The sequence below is a fragment of the Aspergillus tanneri genome (genome assembly GCF_003426965.1).
Source record: "Aspergillus tanneri strain NIH1004 chromosome Unknown AapTan_5_pilon_pilon_pilon, whole genome shotgun sequence".
Lineage (NCBI taxonomy): Eukaryota > Fungi > Ascomycota > Eurotiomycetes > Eurotiales > Aspergillaceae > Aspergillus > Aspergillus tanneri.
The window spans coordinates 2,319,710-2,345,590 of NW_022984632.1; the positions used below are offsets into that span (position 1 = coordinate 2,319,710).

The following is a 25,881-nucleotide window of genomic DNA, read 5'->3' on the forward strand; positions in this document are numbered from 1 at the left end:
GTATTATCCCCTTCTGGGTTACCGGGCATTTCCGTTGCGGATCATGCCATGCGAGGCGCATGGCCGATTTGGTCGGGGGTTTTCATGCCAATCAAAAGACTCAGCTTGGCGATTGGCGATGTTGGGCGTCCACGGTGGTCACCGCTTGCTGCCCCTCTTCCTCTTAACTTTATCGTTTATGATTAAATCCTCCTTGCCACGACATCTTCTTCTGTAACTTTAGTATGAGGGTGGGTGTGAGAGGGTGTGTATTGGCTCATCCGTGCATCATTTTAGATCGACAGAACCTTCGTCTCGATCGGGTGTGCGGGGATGTCTCCATGATTGGTGCAATATTTAGCGACTTCCACACCGTTGAAACTATGTGGATGACTCATCCTGGATGATTCCATGATAGCTTCATCTTCTCGGGGGGAGTAGGGGCGGAGTTCTTTGTTGGTGGTCGCCGCTAGGGTTTCCAACCACATACAGGATAAAAAAAAAAAAAAAAGGTATTGCTACGCATGGTGGAGATTGTTCTCAACCAGCTTTTCTTATCAGGTTTTTGCTCTCCCTCATGATCGGCCAGTCGCAACTCAAACGGGCAGTAGCCTCCCTGTATGGTAAATCATAAAGTTGTTGGATCGTGGCCACGCCGCCTGCAGTATCCCTGGCGGCTTATCACAAAGTCACAGGCAGCGGATGATCCGTCATGGCTTGCGTAGGGGCCGTTTACTATTGTCCAGGGATGTCCAACAGGACGCAGCAGGAGTAATATTAGAAATTAGGAACGCCTTATGGGATGACGGGTTCATCTTAGGCCCGGTATTATTGGCCCCGTCGGGTCTGATAGGGTGAGATGGTCCAGGTGATATGCACCGAATGCAGGTGAGAGCTGCTTCAGCAAGTGACCAAACTGGACCAGAAAATGAGAGCCTCGACTTAAGCCCAATAGTAATAGTATCGACACTATGCATGCATATACAAAGGCGGGTCCTGAGGCACCAGCACTAACCGGGCCACGATGCTTTCGCCCGAGAAGGATCGTAACATTTGATATGAAGTGACACCCTAGTATCCTGCTTCATGTCTACACGAGACAAAGAGCACTGATCATCTCCCAGAAGGACGATGGGAGAACTCGAACAACTCCAGGATTGAAACCTACTATGGCAGGGAATGATAGATAGGCGAGGGGTTGGCACGAGGGAACTATACTCGGATCGGTTATTGCGGCGGCTTCCCACTGCTGTCCGGCCGTATGGTGTGGGTTAGATATTTCCATAAGGGTGGGATGGCACAGCGTGTGACGGTGTACATTCATGAGTATGGTTCCACCGCAGAATCATACCAGAGTCAAGGAGCATATTCCCTGGTGCGATTATTAAGGAATACTATCCATTGTCCGTCACGAGCAGCAACACAACCCTGCAGCCATGCAAGAGAAGAGATCCTATCTTACGAGGCCAGGGGAAGCTCACCCGTATCTAGCCGCTACAGCCTCAAGTTTCATGACCAAAAAAATCCGGCGACTAGCTCATTCTAACGCCCGGAACGATAGTATACTTTAATTTAATATCGCCGTTATTACCGACGCTACTTCATATAACTGTGCACCGAGTAACCCCTATAGGCAATTTGCCGGGGTTAGATTCCGTAGAATATGCCGGAGCGATGGTGACCAAGAAAAATACGCTGAAACAGTATATGCGCTCTTTGTCTCATCATGCAGTCTACAATGCAAAAAGGACCGATTATTCGACTCTTACTAAGAATGGAGCCTCGACAATTGGAGGCTAAGTAGTGCATTTCTTCGCATCCAGTTGTCTTTTTCTTTTTCTTTTTTTAAATCCATATTATTTGACTAACCCCGATAGGCGTTGCCGATACTATGCAGCTGCATGCAAGATGGAGGATCAGTTGTAATGACTGATTCTGTTGGTTCATATCATCCGGTGAAAGAGTCTTGTGATGTATAAAGATGCATTTGGATGTTCGTTCCTGCTCCATCGAGGGCACACTGTAGGAGGACAAGCAGCCACGTCATAAGCAAGTGGGCTAGAGAGTCACTCGATCCGGAGGCATGATGTCTAAGTTGACTTGCAGAGGGGGATCACATTCATACCGAATAGATCTACCCCCATACAAAACACATTCATTTTTAACACATTCCATCTCAAACAGGGAAAAAAAAAAAAAAAGGTCTGTATTTTCCGTCCTGTGGCTGACTGAAACCCTGAGTTGATGTACAGGCCAGGACAGCACAGACAACTACCAAAGTGATGGACACTAAAAATGGTCCGCAAGTCCCGTGTCGATCCTCTCTGGGCTGGCCTTTTCCTCGGGTGGTATGGCTTCTCGTTGCAGTAAAACAGCCATAACCCCCAGGGGCTGAACTTACTAAACCACCAGCCTCGGTCACAGCCCTTTTTATGGAGAAATTCTGGGTCCATCGAGGCGCATCACTAAACCGGCCCGGGTAAGGTCCCGTCTGCCACGCCGGAGATCTGCTTGTCGCTGCGTTAGTGCTTTACCGCGTGTGGTAATCGATACGATTGTGGATGGGAATTGTTGTGCCTTGGCTAAACACCTATTTCGTATAGACACTGTTCGGAGTATGTTGACTGGAAGTTTCTCCTCCACCATGGTACTACAGAATATACTCTTTATCCTGACGGAGATTTCCCCGAACAAGGAGAACCTTAATCTGTAATAGAACCTCCCTCCTTCCACAATACCAGTAATATATCCGATACATCGACCGCAGACAAAAGAAGCTATAACCAGAGAGGTGTCCCTGGTCAGTTACAGGATCGATCCTCGTTACAAGGACAGAGAGCCTTGCAGCAACATGTACATATATGTACTAGTAACTATATCGCAAGGCTCTGACGCTGTCTACATAATAATGATAAAGAACAACGAAATAAATCCTGTCCAAGGAATGCCATGTCCCATTAAGTGGACAATTAACTACCATCCAGAAATGAAATTAATATTTCTCCTGTCCAACCACGTCGTGAGGTAGTCCTAATTTAACTTTGATTGACGTGTCCTATCGCTATTTTCTTTTTCCACCTCTACATTGGTCTGGCCATTTCCCTTTTTTAGTTTATTTTTTTGTCTTGGTGGTTTTCTTTTTTTTTTCTTTTTCTTTTTTTCTTTTGTTTTTTCGCTGCCTTGGACTGATCGACGTCGTAGAAATGCTACAGTGTGATGCACTAGGACAAGAAATACCACGCTACATTGATGCATGTCCTCATTTCGATTCTCGGACCCACCGCACTGACTCGGAAATAGCCCGCGAAAAGCAATGGAAGGAGGTGGTGGATCACCACACATCATTCTTACTAAGATCCAAGACAGGACAAAACGTGATCATATTCTCCTTCAGCGGTGTGTATCAAAATTAAGTGCTCTGAAACTAGATAGGCTACGTGCGTCGTGCGCGCGGGAATAATCTAATAGAAGCTCGATCGCTCACAACTCAACCGATTCCCTCCGATGAGCACTACAACATCGGAAGTAAATCAGCTTCCATTTGGCGACTCCACTGGGTGTGGGTTGGATCGGGGTGTATTGGATTAGATTGGGCCGGTCGTGTGCTATTGTTCCGTGCTGTCGGAGTTTAGTAGCGTAGTACTGCTCTGTAGAAAAGTACATACTCTGTCTACTATAGTGTACAGAGTAGAAAGATAACAACAACACAAACTAAGATAGCAAAAGTACTCTATCCCAACCTATCGTTTAATGATGTCGAACATTGCAACAAGATAGGCAGACAAAGTGCTTCCGACAGGGTTGTGTCTCCAGTAATCATCACGTTATTACTCCGGTGGACTCTACTGATATGCCAGGATTAGATAAAGATGCTTGGTTGGCTTGACATCGGCAGCAACTTAACAGTGACATGACTCGGCATTCAGGCTAACTGCGACTTTCCAGTTATTAGAATGTCACTCTGGTCCTATGATAGGACAGCTATCATCCTATGGGGAGCTACCGGTGACTCCGAAATTAATCGACGCAGAGAATGGGGGTTAGGCTTTGTGGTTTCATTTTACTTCGTACTGCGGGGACCAAACTATCGTCATTATCGTTCCCATTCACAGTATTGTTTTGACTTTGGGGATCATTTGAGCGATTTCTTATATATAAGGTTTAAACACTAATAGTAAGTACAATTTATAAAGTATCACAGTCGAACTAAATTACAGCCGGAACTCATATGAATGACATCGCGAACCTTGCGGCGCAGGTAGTTAGCCATGTGAGAAGTAACATCATACCTGTAGGTGACAGCGATAGGGCATTATTTTCCTACTCAGGCCGTGTAGCGGATTTTATTGGCTTCTCGACTGATAGACTTAGGGGCGGCGAGGAATCTTAGTTTCAGAATTACTCCGTTCTCCGTGTCCGGCCAACTATATCACAGTCCCATGGCGGCAGGTTGACGCTCCAGCCACTGCCATGAAGTAGGTAGGATACATGTACTCGGTATGGCAGAATAATACCCGTACATCCCCGGCCGTACCAAATACAGCTAGGCAGAAACCATAAAACACTACTCCGTAGTAGGATTAGTGTTTCGGCTTTTGTGCCAAACTCGGGAAGGCCCGGGTGATGTTGTAGGCGGAGTCGGACATCTGCCACGTGAAATATCAAGGGTCCAGATTCCAATGTGGACGCTAGTACTCTTCTAGTCCGGAAATGGTTTAGCGTGTATGGTGCCCGCTCCAGCAGTTCTTGCCTTTAAAGGGTGGTGGGAAATGGTTTTCCACCTCCCCCCGTCGACCGGCCATTCCATGGTTGGAACACAACTAAACCATATTTAGTAATATTTCCTCTTGATCAGAAGGTTTCAAAACGTACAAGTCCACGGAGATTAAATCTTAAATACATTTTTTTCTTTTATCCCAATCTTCAGGAAAAATGAATATAAATATCTATATAGAATATAAAATACTGGGAAGTAAATCTGTATGTGTCCTCTTTTCTGACACATTCCACCAGAACGCCTTGCAGAGCACGGATTTGCCCCCTGGCTGCCTGGCCGCCTTGACGTTTGTTCCCCACGAATCCACCCGAGTTCCTGATGATGATCTGCACCGCCGCTTAACCAACGTGGCTCTTAACAATTTGTCTGTTGTTTCATTTTAATCGTGTAGAGTCCTTTATTCTGCTCCAATCAAAACACTCGAAATCTAATCACTAGGACCTGTCAAATAGACAATCGTCAGCTGACCAGCTGTTGGTGTCATCCTTACCCATCCATATAGATCAAGCAAGGAAGTATGGAAATTCTGGAGCGTTGCACAGATTGCCCGGAGTGTTACAGAGTACTTGTTGTGACAATGTAAAGTGCAGTGACCATGCTGCTTGGCTTTTTAAAAGGTGCGTCCAATCTGCAGATGCTGGAGATCCCGCCAGCCAACCGCTACCATGTGTTTGTCATGCTTTGTGACGTCGGTTATTGATACGCAAACAGGCCTAGAGTAGAATATTATTTAAGTATATCATCTGCATCGTGCATTTAATTTCTTGTTCGAACAAGGAAGAGAAAGGGGGGAGGGGGAACTCGCAGGAGGTATGTGCTCTCCCGTGAATAGCATCTGCATATCAGGGGGGGAAGAAGGCAGAAGCAAAAAAAAAGTAAATACACGGGCGCTACGATGATCGACTTATTCCCCCCCTTCTGTCCGTTGCATTCCTGTATCGCATGGCTGGTACCCTCTATATCCCCGTGTAGTTAGATAACATTGGCAGTGTATTACATAGCGAGTGAGTGGTGTACAGTGAAATTGGAGACATGGCATCTACGATTTTTTGGGACGGAAATGGCGGTGATTTTATTTCGAGACAAAGAAATGAAAATAGGGTAGATTTCATCGTCTGTAAGTCATATTTAGGTGAAACTGACGATATTTGACAATTGCAATGTCAAAGTTAAAGAAAGTCGATCAGTACCTTGGATGTTGAAAGTATGGATGAGGTAGTTCGGATGGAGTTACGCTAGCCACTTAACCCCATTCTGCAGGGAATGGGAATGGGGCCCTGACCCATTAGCAAAACGCATGGCAATCAATAGCTTTGAAACATTGTTTCTGAAAGGTCTCAGATGTCAATTTATTCCATAACGTTTTGTAGGACGTGGTTCGTTCGCTTCGACCATATACAAAGCGACTATTGTTGTTATTTTTATTGTTGACCAGGGGGGAAGAGCTGAACAATGGGATCCCCGGGTTGCAGTAGTTCACCCGGAGCTATTTGATGGTCAAAGCTGGGACGTTAGAAAGCATTGGATGATCAGTGTGTATATTAATATTTATTCATGTTGTCTCGGAATATGCCCGTCGGCTCGATACATAAAATCTCTGCCGTCCACCGCGTCCTTCATGTATTGTAACTTGCGGAGTACATCTGGTGGGATGAACGCGACACACTATCCACTTCAACCATGAAATATAAGGCACCTTGCCTACGGAATATCCATACCTACGGAACATACGGAGCATACAGAGCATACGGAGTAGATGTATGGGTATAGATCCACAGCATGTACAGAGTACGGAATACACAGACTCGTTTGACACGAGGCAGAAACCGGATAAAGCCTGCAACCCACAGAGAAATTGGAGAACAACTACCAAGAGTATGCACTGGAGATCGCTAAACTTCACCCTTTTTGGGTCCCTTCGTGCCCCTGGGATAGGCATTGAGAACAGATGCTTGGCCGTATCCAGGAGACGAGAGAAATCTACATATCTTTCCCTTTTGGGATCGAAGCCAATTAGTTCATCTGTTACTTCTCTTGTTCAGTTGTTCTAGTTTTATTTAAAAAAAAAAAAAAGTGAATACGAAAATTAAGGTACCCCGGGAACCATATGCCAAACGAGTTGACTCTTACTCCTCTTGAACAATTTGCCGATGGAAAAGTTTATTTATTACCCCTCTATAATAGCTGAGGCGGTGCTTCCAGAAGTTTAATTTTTCCCGGCTTCGTCAGCTAGGGTCTCGTCGGAATGCGCGGGAGAAGATATCTTCGTATAGGCGCCCCCATACGTAAGCAGTACGGAGTTATCTTTTCCCGCCAGTTCCGAAGTTCTGGAATCTTGTCACCCACGGTTTGTGGTCGGGGATCACCCACCGATCCGAGGATCATCAGGCCGAGATAGCGGAACCATCGTTGATCATGGATGCAATTTCCACTGCAGTCCGCATTTCTTCAGGCGCGACCTGTTTCGTATAAAGTCAAAAATAAAAAAAGTTACTCCTACAGTAATCATAAGTAATGAATTATACTTTTTCGTATACTTCGTCTCGTTCTCGCTTCACTTGCGGAACCTCGGACTCGGACAGGGCAGAGAGGGTCTATTCTCCTATATGTGATGTTTCATTTCCTCTCCCTTTGGAACAATAGCGTCAATTCCCATGCATTATAGTGACTAGTACGTGTCCTTGGTAAGAAGGCATGGAAGAGAGCAGTTCACAGGGGACGGACAGGACTGTGGCTGAGGCGCAGCAATCATTTCGACCATGAAATACCTGGGACACCAACGGAACTAACACGGACTTCGAACGGACTTTCTGGAATCCAGTTGAGTGGAATATAGTATTGAAACATGGGGATTAATATATTTTTTCCAATAATGTGTCTTACTACACGAAGTCCTCCATAGTTACACGAGTCTTAAAGGAAGGGAAAGAACATATAGAGTGATATGGACTACTACTGAATCGAGACAGGAGCAACCCCGTCGAACCCATCCCAGGGAAGTTGTCACTCGAGTCCACTGATTGGCCCTGCATGGTTCGCTTCCACGACGCTTCGTTTATTAAAGTTTGGGTCGCTGGGGCTGCACACATGGAGCCTGGGTCTCAATGGGTTTGGTTTGATTACGTATGGCTCGGTGTCTTGTCTTGCGCGGAATTTGCCTTGTCTGATTGCTGGCTTTGTTGACAGTGATGATCGGCTAACTGGGTTGGGTGTACGGAGCAATGTACCTCGGTAAGTTGTCAAGGCGAGTTATTGCTTGCATATAGTAGTTGCATTATTGTCGCTCACGAGGGCTACTATTGCATGATGGACTATATATGGAAGTTGCTAGGTACCACTGGCAACGGGAGCATTTCCGTATTTGATCGCGAGCACGGTAACTACGGAGTACAAATGAGGAGGACCATGTGGTAATCCATCCACTTAGCGGAGGGGCCGTCGCTAGCATCGCGATGATCATGCGGATCGCGAAAAAACAGGGGTAAAAAAAATAAAAGAAAGAAAAGCAAAAAAAAAAAAAAAAAAAAAAAAAAAAAAGAACACGAGACAAATTGAGAAAAAGTCGTGAAGACAGCTGAAATAAGCTAGAGCAATACAAATCAGGTAGTTTAAATTATCCAAGGTGAATTAACATGCTTTCGACAATTTCAACCACGGTTAATTAATCAGGGTGATTTCCAGAACTGATGGAGGTTCGGTTGATCATCCATTAGCTCCTGTCGTCTCCATAACCCTTTTGGGCAACTTAGTATGAGGTCCCGGCCGAGGTATCTTGTGGCACTGGCATCATCCATGAAACTGGAAGAGCCAAGCCCTCGACCAACGGGATCCTAAGTATAGATGGTTGCCTCTTTGGCTTCTAGCGTTCTTTACCCGTGAGTAGCTTTCTCGGACACGGACTGAAGGTCGATCCCAATGGATGGGAAATTGGCAACGAATCCTATGTTAATTGTCGGGACGTGGTACGGAGTACGGAGTGGTTTTCTGTGGGGATGGTTTGGGGCCCATTCCCCGTTGAATCCTTGGCCCTGGAATTTACCCGTGGATGTGTTCATGTTCCATGTACTCGGGACATGATGCTTCTTTCACATGTTCTATGGAGTATATTCTAAGACATAGTACAATAATAGCTCCGGTTTGGACTGTAAATAGTAGTACCTGGAGATGTGGTGGAGTAGAACAGGAAACGCAATAGGTACATACGTCATGGGGATGACCGGGGGAATGACCGGTCAAACTCACCGGTAAGCGATACCTCGTTCGGTCAGCGTCCGATCCGTTAAGGGAGATCGTCGGGGGGCAGGAGGGGGGATGAGTAATCTACACCCATGCAGTTGTAATATGCACGGGGAAGGCCACTCTTCTAGCGAATCTGAGCACATCCTACGCCATGTGGTTCTAAAAGTTGGCCGATGGATTCCCCGACACGCAAAACAAGAAACAACTTTGATTAGAATAGCAGCTTACTGGTAGGTGCTCGGTCCGCGCACTTAGCCCACCTGCGTTAGTTGACCACACAGTTCATGTTAGTGTGTTCCTCTTGGATTTTCTTGTTTTTGTCGTTGGCTGTCAATGCCACGATAATCTCCGGTTTCTTCATGGTACTAAATCCCTTGGCCCCCAAACGAAGGATGCAAAGGAAGGAAATCTGATTCTCTTTTGGTTTCGGAGCCTAGACTGCTTCCGGTTTGGAACAGGAGGGTGCCATCCATGTATCGTACCGTACCTCCGCATCCAGCCCCAAGGGCTTGGTTGACGATGGATGTACAGAGCCAATTTCCATACCAGACTTTTATTTATTTATTTATTTTTGTTTTTTTTATTAAGAATTGCCCTCCCTGATCACCCCAAGGAATAGGGCGGAGGGCGAAGGAATATTATCTTGGCTTTCGCTGAAGGATGACTGCCCTTCTGACCCCCAAACCAACAACACGAATATACTCCGAGTGACAAAGAATAGAGGAGAATAAGGGGGAATGTTAGATCTGAAAGGCTCTGGGAGGCCCCAGGATGTGTGTGATGGAGCGGCCCAACCAAGTGATCAGAACAATCCCGACAATCTGGAAAGAGGTTGCTTCCAGCCAAGGACAACTGCTACGGTACCACTGTAACACCCAGCTCAGTGCGACGCCGAGCTTTACTGGCCACCGAAGATCTACAGGAATTCTTGTTAGAGACTTAGAGCATGAGATCAGGTTCTCAGCAGAGTGTGATCGTGCGGCAACGATCAGCCGTTTATGGGGCATGGGATCGTTGTGACAGGTAAACCTCAGGGATAGAGACTGATCCACGGGATGGGTGTAGATTAATAATTAATTAGTAAGCCAGGGACGGTAATACTTACGTAGGGTGGGATCCCATAGTTTCGTTCCGTTTCGTTTCGTTTTTCATCCCCATGATTGATTAATGATGATCGATGATTGACTGTCTCCCGACGCATGATAGAGGAGGAAAGGTGTCCGTGGATCTGCACTAGCGCTAGACTTGCTGTAGCCGAGCCCCGAAAGTACCGTTGCCCACCAGCCGATCTGTGTACGAGGCGGTTACGTAGTCAGGAGGTGAGGTTGATCCTCAGGTTGCCTCCTCTGAGGATTTTGGGGAATTTACCTCTTCTGGAAACTAGTCTTGGCTGAGATTGTTAGACTGGGGGGCCGAATTCCTACTGTTCCAATCCTGAGACAGACAGCCTTCCAAGGGTTCGTGGGCAAACCCTGAACCATCTAAAAAATAAAACAATGAAAGGAAATAAATTTAAATTCTATGGAGCAAAGGAGAATGAATCAATAGCACTTAGGAGGAGGGATAGCCCTGACGAACCAATAACCTCCATCTGGGGCGGGCGGCGGCGGCGAGGAGACACGTTTTTTTAGCTCTCGTCGAGGCTACCAAAAACAATACCTACTAATGGCAAATCATCCTAGCTCCGTTCCATACGGACAGATACCATACCGTATCCGAGAAACACAACCAAGAAAAAAAAAAAGGGAACACATCGCGTGTACCATGCCACTGGCCATTAATTAAGCTTTGGAACGGAGGTATCAGTCTTTCCCAATTTGACTCCAGTTAGTGGCCACTCTGGGCGCAAAATAATTCATTCTTTGCTCCCTACGTATTTGTCGATTTACCGTACCATACAACCATGGATAGTTTTAGGCCCTCTACGAGTTATCTATGGACGGAGTGTTCATGGACTTTTGCGTAGAGGATAATGATGCATGTTGAATCATAATGATCAGTAGGAAATAGCAGCATAAAAGCCAGTCGAAGGGAGCAGATATATCGGAAAATCTCCCGTTTCTGCTTCTCAGTTAATCAGGCCTATACTGATCAGGTTAACCTCCGCGCATCTCCTCGTTTACGACAACGGAGTATACCCGCCCAGCTATAATTAACATATGGATCGATCCTCCTTTTTTCTTTTTTTTTTTCTCCCAGTTTTAATTTATTAGCGTTCCCATACCAAGAAAAAAATAAAATAAAAAAAAGATAATCATCATCATAATAATTTAATTATTATTCCCTGCTCCCCACCTGGCCCAGCAAATCCTCCTCTTCGTTCTTTGTCTATAAACCCCGTTCTTCTCCCCCCTGTTCCCATCTCCCACCCCACTTGTACCTTAACGTGAAAGTGAATTCGGATTGGGTCTTGAAATTGCCTGTTCGCCGCCTACCCTACCTAATCTCATATATGGTTCGCCTGTAGCCACTTAATATATATCTCTGGCCTCATCTCGCTCTCTCTTCTCCTTTCCTTTCTCCGCCTCTTGTCCCTCTACTTCCACATACTTCTCCTATAGACGGACCATACCGCCTACTTTCTTCTGGCACCTTACATCATGGATCTCGCAGATCTTATCACCCCGCCGGGACCAGATCCCTTCTATCCTCTCAAGTCCAGCGCTTCCTACAGCCCTGTTCCCACCGACTCATACTTCCCTCAAGTTCCATCACTATACTCGCGGATGCCGCGACCTCCTCTTTCCCCGCCGGTGGAAGATCTATCCAAGTGTTCTCTCCCTTCTATTAACTCGCTTCTACAAAGCGCGGATGGTGCCTCAGTGCATGCAGCAAGTATGGATTCCAAATCCCACAGAGTTTGTCACAATTGAATGTTCCTAACAATGTCTCTTCAGAGCGCCAAAGAACTACACCGCCGTTCCATGGGGAATCAGAGAACCAAACCCAAAGTAAGGCCCAGGAGGCCATCACACCAACCAGACCTCAAAACAACATGCCGCCTACGCCACCATTGCGTCCTGGCTCCGGCTTCCACAGCAACGGCCACTCTCCTTCAGCTTCCTCAGCCTCCGTCATCACCAACTGCAAGGTTGAACCATATGCGCAACCCCAAATGACGCTTCCTAGCCCTACGGAAAGGTCTTCCGTCTCCAGTCAGGGCTCGGTTCATCATGCATCCAGTGGTCCTTACATCTCCCCTGCCCCGAGTGTCTCCTCATACTCTTCTCCTGTCGACCCCCCGGCATCTTCCACTATGTATTTTTCAAGGCCTGGATCGTCAGGTACCACCTACCAGAGTACGGGAAGCATGTCCGCACAAGCGCCATCATCCACACCGCAATTGATAAGCCCAGGTAACCCCGCCTGGCAACATCATCATTACTTTCCCCCTTCTAGCGCGGCGCCGTTCCAACAGAACCATGATCGCTACATCTGTCGCACATGCCACAAAGCCTTCTCCCGCCCCTCCAGTCTCCGCATCCACTCGCACAGCCACACAGGAGAAAAGCCCTTCCGCTGCACACATGCAGGATGTGGCAAGGCTTTCAGTGTGAGGAGCAACATGAAGCGTCATGAACGGGGTTGTCACACTGGTCGGCCAGTTACCACAGCTATGGTATAGCTTAGTGGGAATTATTTTCCTATCTGAAAAAAAAATAACAGGGAAAAAAAAAGCAGATATGAAATCTTGCTATTAAACCAGCGACTGTTGTTCCTATTCTTTTATGATACCCTTTTGTTCTTGTTTTTTATTTCCCCTGACATTCTCAGGGAATAAGGTGTCTTGGAAGTTAACATGGATTGACTTGCTTCTTTTCTTTTCATGTACATTTGATTGAACGATTTTTATATTAAAGGGAGCAGAGGCGTCGCTGGAATGGGAGACCGGTTTGGGAGATAAGAGAAACAAGACTATAAAGAAGCATCGACGTCGGAGTCTTGTTGCTCTCTTCTGGGCCGTTTTAACAGTTTCTACATTTTTTTTGTCATTTCCTTTGTCTTACCAATTGATGTGACATGACCTTAGAATTGTATACTCTTAAGTCTCTTCGTTATATTTCTATGACTCTTAAACAGACTCTTAGGACAGGCTCTTTAGATCAGTGTGACGTGTATACTTTATGTTTTCCTCTAGAGTCTAGTATCTATGTAACTCCACATTCTTTAAGTTCAGCTTGATCATACAAATAACCTGGACCCGAACAATACATTATAAACCATTAATGATCTACTTGTGCGTCCTTATCCTCAGTATAAACCCAAACCCTACACAAACAAATACATACAAAATATTCTTACTCCGTAGGACTAATTTTGCTACTCCCTCGTTAAAAGGCTACTCTCGGCTTGTCTATTCCTTTCCCTGTATACTATACTATACATGCATAGCACACACTAGGGACATAGTTATATACAAATTTTTTCCTAGACTGAACCCCTGGAGTTCTCTTCGTTTCACTCAACCACCCATCTAATTTTGGATCGATGCTGTTTCAATTGGCAGCTCACTAGAGTTTCAAGCTCGTTACGAATTTGCGGCCGCAATAGGAAGTTGCCTAGCCAAGCCAAGTTCTTGGTCTGATCTCGCTCATTGGTTACAGCCATTGATATACCTAGCTAGGCATGATTATTGCTCTTGTTGGTGCTCCTTGGAGATTATACTTTATTGGAGTGGATTATGTACGTAAGTACGTCTTGGGTTGGTAGGTATTTTTAATCAGATAAAGTGTGATTGTAATTATTTTTTTTGGGGGGGGGGGGGGTTTCCACGACTGTGGTTGAGTTTGGGATATTAAGTTGGTTCTTAAAATTGGTACTGACTGAGATTGATGTGATGGGGTTAGTCAGTTACCGAAAATCTCATATTTAGGGTCTACGATCCTCGTATGTGTGCTCCAAGGGGACGAGGACATTTGAGCAATATCCGTTTGTCTCATTTCTACCATTCTATGTATAACTTTATGTGCGGTTTTGTATATACCTTCTGTGTGAAGTTCGTCAGTCGTTTATCGCTGGTCGTTATCCATATTATATCCTCCCGCTCAAGCATCCAGGTTCAGGTTCTCCAGGATCTTGTCGAGCTTGGCCATGAGAATCTCGTAGTTAATCGCGTCCTTGGTGAATTCGTCTCCCGCGATCTCACCATCCAAGGTCCGGATGATAGGAGCGTGGCCTGGTCTTGTCTGGGTTGACTGTTCTAGTGCTGTGTTGGCGGAGTCTACGTCATTGTTGTCGTGCTCCTTCGAGAGTTGGATCGCTTCTACTCCGCCCGCGACTTTCTCAACATTCTCATCAGTCGCTTGTATTTGCTGTCGGGTGTCCTCTACCATCATCTCTTCAAGCCCAGCGTCGTCAAACCGTAGCCTGAAACGCTCTCCTAGATAGAACCGGATATCATCCAGCAGCTCGATGGAGTCGGTCTCTTGTCTTCCTTGGATCCGAGACGCTGACTCTTGGATCAACTCGGAGAATTCGGGAGAATCAATGTGTGCTTCCAGCCTATATGCCAGATATCGGGCCACGAATTCCTCCAGTCGCTGAACCCGGGTCATCCATGCCGCATGTATGATTGCATATATATCCAGGTCGTCTTCTTCATTTGTTCCACGTGTCTTGGCAGCTTCTGCCTGCGACATGTCGCCGCTTCCAAGCGTACTGATCACAATGGCTGCTTTTGTCTTGAGCTTCTCGATGAATAGCATATCAGCGGCAAACAGGACATCAACGGCAATATCAAGAGGAAAGTCGGCCCTTTCTGTATAAAGGAAAGTAAGCACTATCTCCAGGACTTCCGGAGAGCAGTCCACTGAAATCATGTTCAAATGTTCTTTCAGGTGGGCTTCACGGAAAGAGGAGGAGAACATGGTAAGGAAAAAATCCGATCGCAGGAGCATCGCCCGATGACAGGGAAATATGACCGATCTTCGAGTTGATTGTTTTCCCACTGGACCAATTGGGATGGTGCTAGAATTGGCACCCTCATCCTGCTGTGAAGCAGTGCCATTTGCCTCGTCTACATCTTCAGGTAGTTCATCAGACCGGAGAAGAACATCTGCGAAGATGGCATTGTTGTGATCCCATTTTACCTCGTCGGCCTTGGACGTTTCAACCACAATCTTATTCCGGAGGACATTCGTTCGGAACCATTCCTCCAAGTGATCTCTGCCCTTGGCGATTTCCAAAGTCCTCCTCTGCCTGGCTAATCGTCGGTCTCCGCTTTCCAAAATACTGTCTAACAGGGTGTTAATCTCCAGGTACTTTGCGATTTTATCAATTCCCACAAAAACCTCAGACTCTGTGAACCCAGTCCCGGGCCCGCTCCTCAAATCACGAGGGGCTTCTCCAAAATACAGATACTTAATGGCCGCACCAAACGCCTGTGGTGGTATCGTACTAGGAAGTTTCCAGGTTCCCGTCTCAGGAGAAGCTTCCAGCTTGTTCCGGAAATAGGGTGATCGTGCAGCCAGGATGAATTTATGCAAATAGAGCGACTCATCTGCCGCCGTCACCACGATATCGGACGTCCTAGGGTGATCCCGCGTAAGAAGCGACGTGATATGGGCGGCAAGGGGTTGAAGTGGGTCGGTAGACTTCGAATAGTCGTATTCAAGCAGTAAATTTCGTATACGGTCATTTAGCGCATTATATAGACACCTACACATGCATTCAGGTATTAGTGGAGACCAAAGAGTGCGAGTAGAAGGGAAATACCTTTCACCTTGGAATGTATCGCGCTCACACAACGCACCCGATTCAAGAAGCAACCGGACCACTTCGTAATGGCCACAGAGGCTTGCCTGGCCGCAATTCCCTGTCACTAACTGGTCCAAGACTAACAGCTGTTCGATGTTTGCCATTCAGCTTCAAATCACTCACCAGAATCAAGGGGGTATAGTCATAGGGATCTCGAGCATTAATATTAACCCCCTCTGTGATCTTCTCTTGACAAACTTTCAAGTCCCCCTTACGACAAGCATCACAAAGTTCCCGAAATGGTTGGCTAAGATCCAGAGGGTTGTCATCCTTGATTGTTCCCTCCTTAATCAGCTGCTTTTCATTATGCAAGCTAATCTCCAATTGATCCTTACGGAACACAGGCTGTCCAGGCATTGTGAGTTGTCTGTGGTTGAGATTGACTGTCGGGAGGACTGCGGAGTGCGGGACGCAAATGGGTCGCCATCGTTATCGATAAGTGATCACGTGGAAAGACCAGCGCCGAGAAAGTCTTTAAGGGGTAGTGCGGATCAATGCAACAAACCCCAAGTCCTTGCAGCATTTCACGCCAAGAATCACAGCTGGGATGCAATACATTGCCTTATATCTGATGCTAGCACTCATCCAGGGTCTATTTGCAGAGCTGCCAATGCATGCGGGTGAGGGATGTGAACAAAGAAAACAGACAGGAGCCTTTGGCGACGCACGGTGAGCTACACCGCCCCATTCCACCGCCTGCTGGATGAAGCATAGGGTCACGGTGGTGGTCGTTGCTCAGCAACAATGCTCGAACTAAACATTTCCAATCCGTTGCATAGACTACTGCTTGCTTCTTTAAATCTACCACACTGCTTCCATGTCCAGGATTGACCACGACAACTACTAACAGTACAGATTCACATCCCCGCAATCAAGTTGTAAATGAGCTAGACCTCATCTCCTCTCCTACCTCTCTCTCGACTTCCTCTCAATCGACCCCAACCTAAACCCCGATTTCCTGCCAGTGGCTTAAACTCCCTCCTTAACGGCCACAATGGCAATTGCACTGGCGGAGGCAGACAAGTATGAGATTCTGGAGAAGATCGGTAAGTGGAAAATCATCTCTCTATTTGCTATCAATAGTCGGCGAAACTAACTCTCTTCAGGTTGCGGCTCCTTCGGTATTATTCGCAAAGTTAAAAGGAAGCAGGATGGCTTCGTGAGGATCCAAAAACACTTTATCAAGTATGCTCTTTCTAACAAGTGGCGTTCTCTAGATACTCTGTCGCAAAGAAATCAACTACATCAAGATGTCTCAGAAGGAGCGGGAGCAGTTGACTGCGGAGTTCAATATCCTGAGCTCTCTCCGACACCCGAATATTGTGGCCTACTACCACCGCGAGCACCTCAAGGCAAGCCAAGATTTATACTTATACATGGAATACTGTGGTGGCGGTGATCTCAGCATGGTCATTAAGAACCTCAAGAAGACAAACAAATATGCTGAAGAGGAGTTTGTTTGGCGTATCTTGTCGCAGCTGGTGACGGCGCTTTACCGTTGCCATTATGGGGCCGATCCAGCCGAGGTGGGATCAAATATACTGGGACCAGCTCCGAAACAATCAGGTCTCAAGGGCAAGCAAGCCCAGATGACAATTTTGCACCGTGACCTCAAGCCGGAGAATATATTTCTTGGAAGCGACAACACGGTCAAGCTAGGTGACTTCGGCCTCTCTAAGGTGATGCACTCCCACGACTTTGCTTCGACGTACGTCGGCACTCCGTTCTACATGTCACCTGAGATATGTGCTGCGGAGAAATACACGTTCCGCTCTGATATTTGGGCCGTCGGCTGTATCATGTACGAGCTTTGCCAGAGGGAGCCCCCTTTCAATGCCAGAACCCATATCCAACTCATCCAGAAAATCCGCGAGGGGAAATTTGCTTCTTTGCCCGATTTCTACTCCCCAGAACTAAAAAATGTCATCGCTAGCTGTCTGCGTGTTAACCCTGACCATCGCCCTGACACGGCCACTTTGATCAACCTCCCCATTATCCGCCTGATGCGCAAAGAGAAGGAAGTTGCCGACCTTGGCAAGGTCCTTCGAAAGCGTGAGGAGTCGGCCTTCCAGAAGTCTAAGGACGTGGAGCAAGCGCTTTCCAAACTCGAAAAAGAGAAACAGCAGATGAAGACTGAGCTCGAAAATACCATACGTCGAGAATGGGAAGTTAAGGCACGTTTGGAGATTGACCGCCAGGTGCAAAATGAGCTCGAGAAGCTTCGGAAGAGGTTCGAGTTTGAGGTCCAGGAAAGAGTGGCCTTGGAAGTTGAGAAACTCAAGCGGAATGGCATCTTCAGAGACGAACCCGCCTTCCGGTCAAGTCGGTCAAGCCATCGAGGCTCCCAGTCCTCTATCTGTAACAGCGATGACACGGATTTCCCCTCAACCACGGATATCAGCCAGTTGTCTATAGAATCGCCATTGGCTAACAAGCCACCAAAAAAGGAAACACGTACGCCTTTCAATCGTTCTAAAACTATAGTGGAATCGCCTGTTGATGTGCAGATGGCCGAGCCATCCCCGATGTCTATTGCATCGCTTTCGTTGTCCCCTCGTCGCACTTCGGCAACATCCACCGGAAAGAACATCTTTGCGGAAGCCGAGCGACACCGAGCCAAATGGGAGCCCACGCTGGCATACTCCGATGATGAAGATGATACTCCGGACCTACCCTCGCCAACGCGGCCTAAAGTCAAACCCGATCCTTTCAAGGCTCCGGCCCGGCCTCTCCTTCGTCAAAACACTGCTGCGATGATGCAGAAGCTGAGCACCCAGCCAACTCTTTTCCCCCCAAATCCATCCAGATTGCCCCAGATATCGGGTCAATCCGACGGTCGTCAGGGAGAGCAAAAATCAAAATCGCCACACAGACGCCTGTCGAAGATTCAGTCATCGGCGAATCTGGCTGCTGATGCTGGATCGCCAACCCGCAAGTCGAACACGAAGCAGCCCCCTTCCAAGGCCAACGGCGGTGGTGAGGAGATGTTCAAAGCCGTGATGCAGCGCAACATGGGTGGTAGAACCCTGGTCGAGCTGGCCCAAGCACGGGCTGGTGGCCGGCCTATTGATGAATTCAAGCGATGTGCTAGTGACCCCCGTGCTACCTCAGGCATGAAGTCAACCGAGGTTGATCCCCCTGCTGTGTGGGATCCCGAGAAGGATGACATGCCTAGTCCTTTCCTGGCTCGAGGGAGAAAGGTTATCCGCAACTTGAGGTGATTCAGCCGGAGTTTATCGCCCCCCTGTTCGAAACTTCGTTATCAAATATGCATGCTTTTTCCGCTGGTTGATCCGTGGAAACTTTTTACGATTGCAAGGGACGCAGGCATACCCTCGGTGTCTAGCATGCTTTAATCTCTCGCGTCCTCATACCTTAATAATTACATGTTTTTGGAGTTAAGCCCTGGGTGTAGTGCATTTTCAGAAGCGCAGTTGACCATGCGAGACATGGATCCTCGATGCATTTTCCTCGTGCCACATCTTTTTTTGAGTACCACACTGAGACCTAACCACTCATTCCTTTGTTGTCATGCCGTGATGTCCTGGTTTCTTTTTCTTTTCTCTCTTGCTCCTTGGAATACTGTACAGTTATTTGCATCTGACAGCCGGCTTCTTGTTCTGTTGTTTTTTTCCCTTGATAGCTTTTCGGTCCAGGATTCCATTCACATTCCCCTGGAAGATCTGGGTTCCTTCGAGAGTCAGATTGCTTCCAAGGCCTGTCACTCGTTTCACCTTGGACCATACAATTTCCTTTTTCTCCTTTCTGCTGTCTTCTTTCTGGGGATTCGACGAGCGGCGCTAATTTGGAGGCTCTCTTGGGTTAGGCGTGTTAAAGGGTCTTGCGTATGTAAGTACATACAGATTTTGTTATCTCTTCTTGTGAGTTCTGCTATAGAATCGCGGAATAGCTATTTCATGGTCTGGAATTACTTTATTTTGTGGATGGCGTAGATGCACTCCGGAACGTGTAGTTTACAGGTCTATGTCTTCGAAGCCTTCGAAAAGACATTCAATGTAGAAAAAATGGGGTTGATGTGTTTACGCCTCTTCGTCTTCAACCTCTTCAATCTGCACCGACCTCAATTCCTGGTTGAAGCGCTTTTCCTCCTCTAATAACCGTTGCTGGTTATCATCATCATCGGCACCATCCTGACTCGTGACTTGGTTTTCTATTTTATGTGCTGGGCCCGCATTATAACCTGCTTTCTCCAGCTTATCCATTTCCTCCGGCTCCAATAGCTTTCCTTGGCCTCGGATAGCTTCCTGTTTGGCCCTCACGGCTGCCGGAATGAATTTATTGACGGCCTCCTGTCGTAGATCCTTAATCTCTGGCTTCGCCTCGTACACTGTCTTAGACTCCACCACAGCTGGTTTCGCCGGAAGAGCATGCGGCCCACGAGCACCGCCAGCGCCAGCTGCATCCCCGTGTCTTCTTTTTTGATACTGTCGAGGGATAGGCGGCGGCGTATCCCGCGGCATAGGGATCCTCCTCACCTCCTCATCTGTCTCACTGCTCTCACTGTCCCGTCCTCCATCCCTCCGTCTCTTCCCTAGTACACCCCCGTCTCCACCTCCTCTCTGGTAGTCGCCGTGGAACCCTCCCCGTCGTCCCGGTCCCGGTCCGGAGCCCTCGAACTTCGGTGCCTTGTCACCCAGCGCTTCTCGGGCCTTCTGTACGGCGCGCAGATCCCGCTCCAGAGCCTCCAGGAGTTCTTTCTCGCGTGGTCGTAGCTGTTGGCCAGACTCTTCTAGTGACTTTATGTCGTTGATTTGTCGTTGGATGCGCTCCGGGTTACGTCGTGCGAGTTTCTCGTTTCGGCGGGCCAGCGCCTCGGATTTGCTTTTCTTGAGTGTTTTTTGTTTCTCGAGTTTGCGCTGTGCTAGGGCGGGGTTAACGGTGCGGTCTTTGTCTTTTGGCATGGTAGATTTGTTTTTTCTTTGTCTCAGGGTTGAGGATGGGGTCTTTGGAGTTTTGAGGTAGGTGTTGTTTGAGGGTCGTTGGGTACGATCAGATTAACTGTTGGATATGTCTGTCTGAGGAATATTTGATGTTTGACGTTGGATTACACTTATACGGCTAGAATGTCTGAATCGTTAGCAAAATCCCATAAAATCTCATGCATCATTCACTCAAAGGATAACATAACGTTGATCCTTCGTGACTAAGAAAAGAATAATAAATAATAAATAAAGGGAGTATAACTAGTATACTGTGTACTTACAAGCCGAGAGCAAAGCCGAAACTTCGATTAGGAACAGTCGTCTCTCCAAAACCGAACTAAAAAAGCCAATCAGCAGTTGAAGCTACACTATGCAGGGCCCTAGCCTCACAGGTTGGGCAGCGGGTTTTAGGTCAGGTTCCTTGTCTCGCGAGAAGCTGAGAATAGCGCACTGATAGGACGGAAAGGACGGTTTTGGAGGGCGTTTGCAGAAGCGCTAACATGCGGCGAATCTGGGGGCGGTGAGATCGCGATCGGCGGGTGGGGAGGAAAAGGGAAGAAGTCGATTGGATTCCCAATTGGCTATCTTGCACTTCTATCCATCACATTGAAAGGCTTTGGTCATCGAACCGTCCCTGGAAGCTTACTTAAATGTGAGGACTAGGGAAGTGATAAACCCAAATGGGTTTACTGCGTTGCTTTGCTTTGCCTTTGTATTGGCAAACAGGGCTCCGGGCAATATGGTCCGCTGAAGTTACCCGGACATATGTGCCTCAGTTTCTACTCGGTCAGGCCAGGAGACTCATTGTTCCTCGAATAAGCAGGCATATCTGACGGTGATACGCGACGGAGTACGTTTTCGCTGGACTCGGGCCAAAATCCCTACGAAATCATTTGCCGCATGACACCACCTGTCGTACATCATTCGATATCTCGTGATCTGCCACGCTTCTATTGGATCTGTTGTACCTGGCACGACGGCTGTTTGTTCTATTCTGCAAGGTTGCCTGTCCTGCGATAGATGATGGGTTTCTTGTACATATGTACTTCATGTCTTCAATCAAACCCAGAGGAACATCCATGGGAGAGGACCTGTGGTTTCAAACGACCATGCGTATTTCAGAAAGCAACAATTGCGCGACAAATGGTTGATCGAAAGGAAGGGAAAGGAAGGCGTGGGGGGTGGTCATTTGCATGCAGAGGAATTTGACATATCGAAGAGTCGATTTGAAAACGGCCTGTGCAGATCGTGTCCGTTGCAACCGATCAACAGGGAGAGAATTCCTGCCCACGAGATCGAATGCAGGAAATGGTCTTGAATGGAATATCGGTGTGTCTTTTTTTGTTTTTTTTATTTTTATTTTTGGAGATGAGAGCGCTCCATGCGATGTAGCTCCACGAAGTTTAACCCCTTTCCGTGAATATACAACTATAGGTGAACCAAGCTCGATGTTGACCCCCAGATATCCGGAGTAGGCCGAACATTCAACAACAGTTGTATTTCTACATACTCCTGCCTCCTTTCCTGTATACCTAATTAGGCTGGCGCTCGAACTCACGGAGGACTGTCCATCTTAGTACTCCATAGAATGGGATCTATTCCACACTCCTGAACCAGAGAGAACCGTTGTATGCTACCAAAATCGGAAAGCAATGCCTGCAATGACGCATAAACTGGACTGACATTGCGTGTTCGTAGAACAGCAAGGGCTTAACTAAATCAGGGAAGACACAAGATGCTAAACCCGGTGAGGCAATTCCTTGTACGGTATTTTGGTATCGAAAAGTAACTAGACTACGGGATACCTCGATATCAAGATAATAACAACAGATTCTACCTACTTAAGGGCTAATTCTATGTAAGTATCCTGTTGCCCGTGCATCCAGGGTGTCTTCTCGTCTATCACACCCTCTTCCTCCCCGAAGAACATCTATTCAGCCCATTCTCATCCCCGTCTCAGATCGATTTCCCGACTGTCCGTGTAACCCCGGTCCATTCACGAGGAAATCCGCCTTCTATCTGTTTAGTTAGTATTGTACCGCCGACAATCCGTTTTCCTCAATCGGGGCGCCTTTCCTCACACCATCATCCCTCTTCTTCTCCCCCTCCTCCGCCCTTCTCTCCCTCCCTTTCTTTCTCTCTCCTTTATCTCCCCCTGATGTCACTCCAAGTACCAGTTCTGGAGGGTGGCTTTCTTACAGACGTTCCTGTTCCCTTGGCCAAAAGATAACACAGTACGAAAATACGAATCAAATCGAACGGGTAAAAACAAAAGGAAGGGAGGAGAAAAATAAAATAAGTCAAGAATTATTGACATCATAAAAAAAGGAGAGAAAAAGAAAAAGAAAAAGAAAAAGGAAAGATTAATAATAATATTAAATAATTAAAAAAAAAAAAAGGAATCATCGTGCCAAGTCAAATCGGTCCCCCTCTTCTCTCTTTCTCTCTGTCCTGCTCGTTTCTCCCTGATTTCCACTTCCTGCATTGGTGTCGGTCATCATCATGAACTTCGGTCCGTCCCATCTCTACACATCGAGATCGACTGGCGCTTCCTAGACTCCTGTCGCGGTTGGAGCATGTCTCTGCCGGGACCAAATGTCCGTATCAGCCTCGATTCCCGACACTTCGCTTGGCCTCACTTCCTCCGAGATCCAGATCCTCCGGCAACAGCAGCAGATTGCTCTTCAAAATGGCCATGCCGGCAATGGGGTTTCCAGGGGCAGAGGGACCGGTCGAACCAGCAACTCCAGTTCGCGTGCCGCCAGTGCCGCCAGCAGTCACGGTCGATTGTTGCTGGATCCTATGAGTCTCCGTGCACTGTCCCATCAGTTAGACGCGCTACAAGAGCAGATTCGAAGTCGCATCGATTATGTATGTGTTTTATCTTCCCCCTCATCCTCTGTTGTTTCGCAATGGTTTCAGCGATTGTCTCATCTGCGCGTTCTCTTTGTGATTTGTTGGGCTCTATTTATCATGTTCTTCCGGATCATAATGTGGTGTTCCTACGCCGTCGTCTCCAAGTTCCTATTTAGGAACATACATGTTTCACAGAAGTTGTCATCCTTGCATAAAATAGTCATAGTAACACCGGTCCTGGTCGTGGTTCTGACTCTCTACAGCTGGAGGAACAAATGCAACTGTCTCTTCAAAATAGCTACGACCGCGCAGGAAACGTTATCCGCAACGCCGACGCTGAAATCGCCCGTACCCGCTCAATTCTGGCCTCAATTGATGAATTAGAAACTGAGATGGCGAAGATTGGACACATCAGAGAAATTGTGAAAGCTTATCGTGGCCGAATAGAAGGCCTTGATCAGCGTCTTGACCAGGCTGTCCGTCGGAGACGTTAACATGCACCCATTGCTTCCATCCGTCTACCTCTACGTTCCTACATTCATATTCCTTCAATTCGCAGCCCATCCAAAACAACTCTCTAGCCCCAGAGGCTTTTGCTCACTGACCTTGCTCCCTTTTCCCGACCATATCCACTCCATTTAATGCTTATCGATTCCATTATGCCCCTGGATTATGACGACCTTGAAAATTGAGACGATACAACCAGCGCGACCGAACACGGCTATTAAAAAAAAAAATAAAATAAAATGACAAAAACAAACTCTTCAGAAAAAAGAGTCACGTGTTTATATACCACGATTGTCCTCACGGACCCTGTGATATTACGACTTAGGCTGCTTTAGTAGCATGCATGATTTTAATGCCCATCGACAAGATGAGTCTACCCTGAACTTGATTTAATTTTCTTTGTCCGTCTAGCTTTGTGCTTTGGAGAGGGTCCTTATCTAAAGACCGAGATACTAGCCTCGCGGCAATTTTTTTGGGTATATTTCATATTGAACCAAAACCAATAGGAATAAGCACGGTGTTTCTAGCCGGGAGTTCCTTTGTTTGGTACTATGTATTTAGCAATTCTTTTTGGCGATTTGATTGCTTTTTTCGGACCGTGTCTTTCTTTTATGACGTTGGATTTGGCGTCTCATGTATCACGTTGCGATTCCCCAATCTGCCTGACTCCATGTTTTATTGAACGACCGCACTTCCAGTATTGACAATACATGCAATCACTCGCGTTATTTTGTCTTGACATCAGTGATGTCATAGACAAAACTATTTGTGGACTTGAGTCCGGTTTATGATACCTTTCCACTGAAGAATTTGTTTCCAGCTTATGAGATTTCTTACGCCCTTCTGTTTCATGTTGCATGTATTTGGGGATGAAGATCCATTCCCGACAATTGACACCGTCAAGTTGTTCCCTCTTCCTACAAGCATAGGAAGACAACAAGAACTCAACGGAGTTTTCCCTTTTCAGGCACGACGGCTTGCTCAGGCTTTCTGGTGGATTCGTGACGCTGTCGCACGGATTGTTCAGTTCACGCAAAGGCAAAGTAAATACACCCAAGTGAAGTCGACAACCATAGCTAGAACGTAGTCCAGAAAGACCAAAGACAACGTAGACAACCAAATGGATCAGTGATCGCCAAATTGGAGATCATACAGCCGAAGTTGTTTCTTCCTTTTGCTTTTGCATATTTCGACGTTCGGATAATTTTTTGCTTCGTTTCTCTGTTTGATGAAAGCGCTTCTCCGTTCCACATGTATTGCAACGCACGATCAGGACATCAGCCCATGGCTTTTTGCCGCCACGGCTCGCATTTCTGACTTCCTGCATGCAATTGACGTTGCGAATCAAAAGCGAATCACAGCGTTTACAGAACGATCTCTTCACTTCAACAGGTAGTCGGAGCTGAGATTTCAACGAAACCCCTCGCATCTGCGAGATAAGTCCTCGGGAGAGCTGCGGGATAAGGACTGCAGCTGTTGGGGTTTCAAAGGCAGAGGGCCTCTTCCCCTCAGCCACAGCATCGTCACTGTCTATCACTTGGGGAACTATATGCGCTGCACTCGGAGCCGACTCTTTTTCATGAGCATTGATGCTCTCATTATGGCCTTCGCTAGAAGATTGTTTCGAAGGCACTTCCCTCGACTGTAGATAGGTAGCGGCAGCGTGCAAATAGTTTAGTCGCGAGCGTATGTGGCTATTAACCCCTCCTGAAGGACCCTTTTTGCCCTTTACTTTTGCCATCTCTAGCAGGGGGATGGGCAAAGTCTCCCGAACTCTTCCTCACATATGCACACAGGACGGAATTAAATTGGATAGACACTGCA

At 47.1% G+C, this 25,881-nt stretch overlaps 7 protein-coding genes across 7 annotated transcripts; 3 read left to right on the forward strand and 4 right to left on the reverse strand.

Annotated features, from left to right (window-relative positions):
* Window positions 1-6,962: 6,962 nt before the first annotated feature.
* ATNIH1004_010182 (uncharacterized protein) lies at window positions 6,963-7,163 on the reverse strand (the record flags this gene model as incomplete). The annotated part of the gene is made up of 2 exons (XM_033574757.1): window positions 6,963-7,083; window positions 7,123-7,163. The coding sequence occupies 2 exons, from the start codon at window positions 7,161-7,163 to the stop codon at window positions 6,963-6,965; spliced, it is 162 nt and encodes a 53-aa protein (XP_033422775.1).
* Window positions 7,164-11,595: 4,432 nt separating this feature from the next.
* Window positions 11,596-12,620, forward strand: ATNIH1004_010183 (C2H2-type zinc finger protein; the record flags this gene model as incomplete). Its single annotated transcript, XM_033574758.1, has 2 exons — window positions 11,596-11,830; window positions 11,893-12,620. The coding sequence occupies 2 exons, from the start codon at window positions 11,596-11,598 to the stop codon at window positions 12,618-12,620; spliced, it is 963 nt and encodes a 320-aa protein (XP_033422776.1).
* A 1,420-nt stretch (window positions 12,621-14,040) lies between these two features.
* ATNIH1004_010184 (ankyrin repeat and BTB/POZ domain protein) lies at window positions 14,041-16,108 on the reverse strand (the record flags this gene model as incomplete). Its single annotated transcript, XM_033574759.1, has 3 exons — window positions 14,041-15,652; window positions 15,710-15,819; window positions 15,875-16,108. 3 exons carry the CDS (start codon window positions 16,106-16,108, stop codon window positions 14,041-14,043), a joined length of 1,956 nt encoding a protein of 651 aa, XP_033422777.1.
* A 637-nt stretch (window positions 16,109-16,745) lies between these two features.
* nimA (serine/threonine protein kinase nimA) lies at window positions 16,746-18,972 on the forward strand (the record flags this gene model as incomplete). The annotated part of the gene is made up of 3 exons (XM_033574760.1): window positions 16,746-16,797; window positions 16,858-16,910; window positions 16,969-18,972. 3 exons carry the CDS (start codon window positions 16,746-16,748, stop codon window positions 18,970-18,972), a joined length of 2,109 nt encoding a protein of 702 aa, XP_033422778.1.
* An 819-nt stretch (window positions 18,973-19,791) lies between these two features.
* ATNIH1004_010186 (WW domain binding protein 11) lies at window positions 19,792-20,673 on the reverse strand (the record flags this gene model as incomplete). Its single annotated transcript, XM_033574761.1, has 1 exon — window positions 19,792-20,673. One exon carries the CDS (start codon window positions 20,671-20,673, stop codon window positions 19,792-19,794), a length of 882 nt encoding a protein of 293 aa, XP_033422779.1.
* Window positions 20,674-23,289: 2,616 nt separating this feature from the next.
* Window positions 23,290-24,044, forward strand: ATNIH1004_010187 (uncharacterized protein; the record flags this gene model as incomplete). Its single annotated transcript, XM_033574762.1, has 2 exons — window positions 23,290-23,565; window positions 23,814-24,044. The coding sequence occupies 2 exons, from the start codon at window positions 23,290-23,292 to the stop codon at window positions 24,042-24,044; spliced, it is 507 nt and encodes a 168-aa protein (XP_033422780.1).
* A 1,160-nt stretch (window positions 24,045-25,204) lies between these two features.
* ATNIH1004_010188 (ribonuclease P Rpr2/Rpp21/SNM1 subunit) lies at window positions 25,205-25,798 on the reverse strand (the record flags this gene model as incomplete). Its single annotated transcript, XM_033574763.1, has 1 exon — window positions 25,205-25,798. The coding sequence occupies one exon, from the start codon at window positions 25,796-25,798 to the stop codon at window positions 25,205-25,207; it is 594 nt and encodes a 197-aa protein (XP_033422781.1).
* Between the last annotated feature and the right edge of the window lie 83 nt (window positions 25,799-25,881).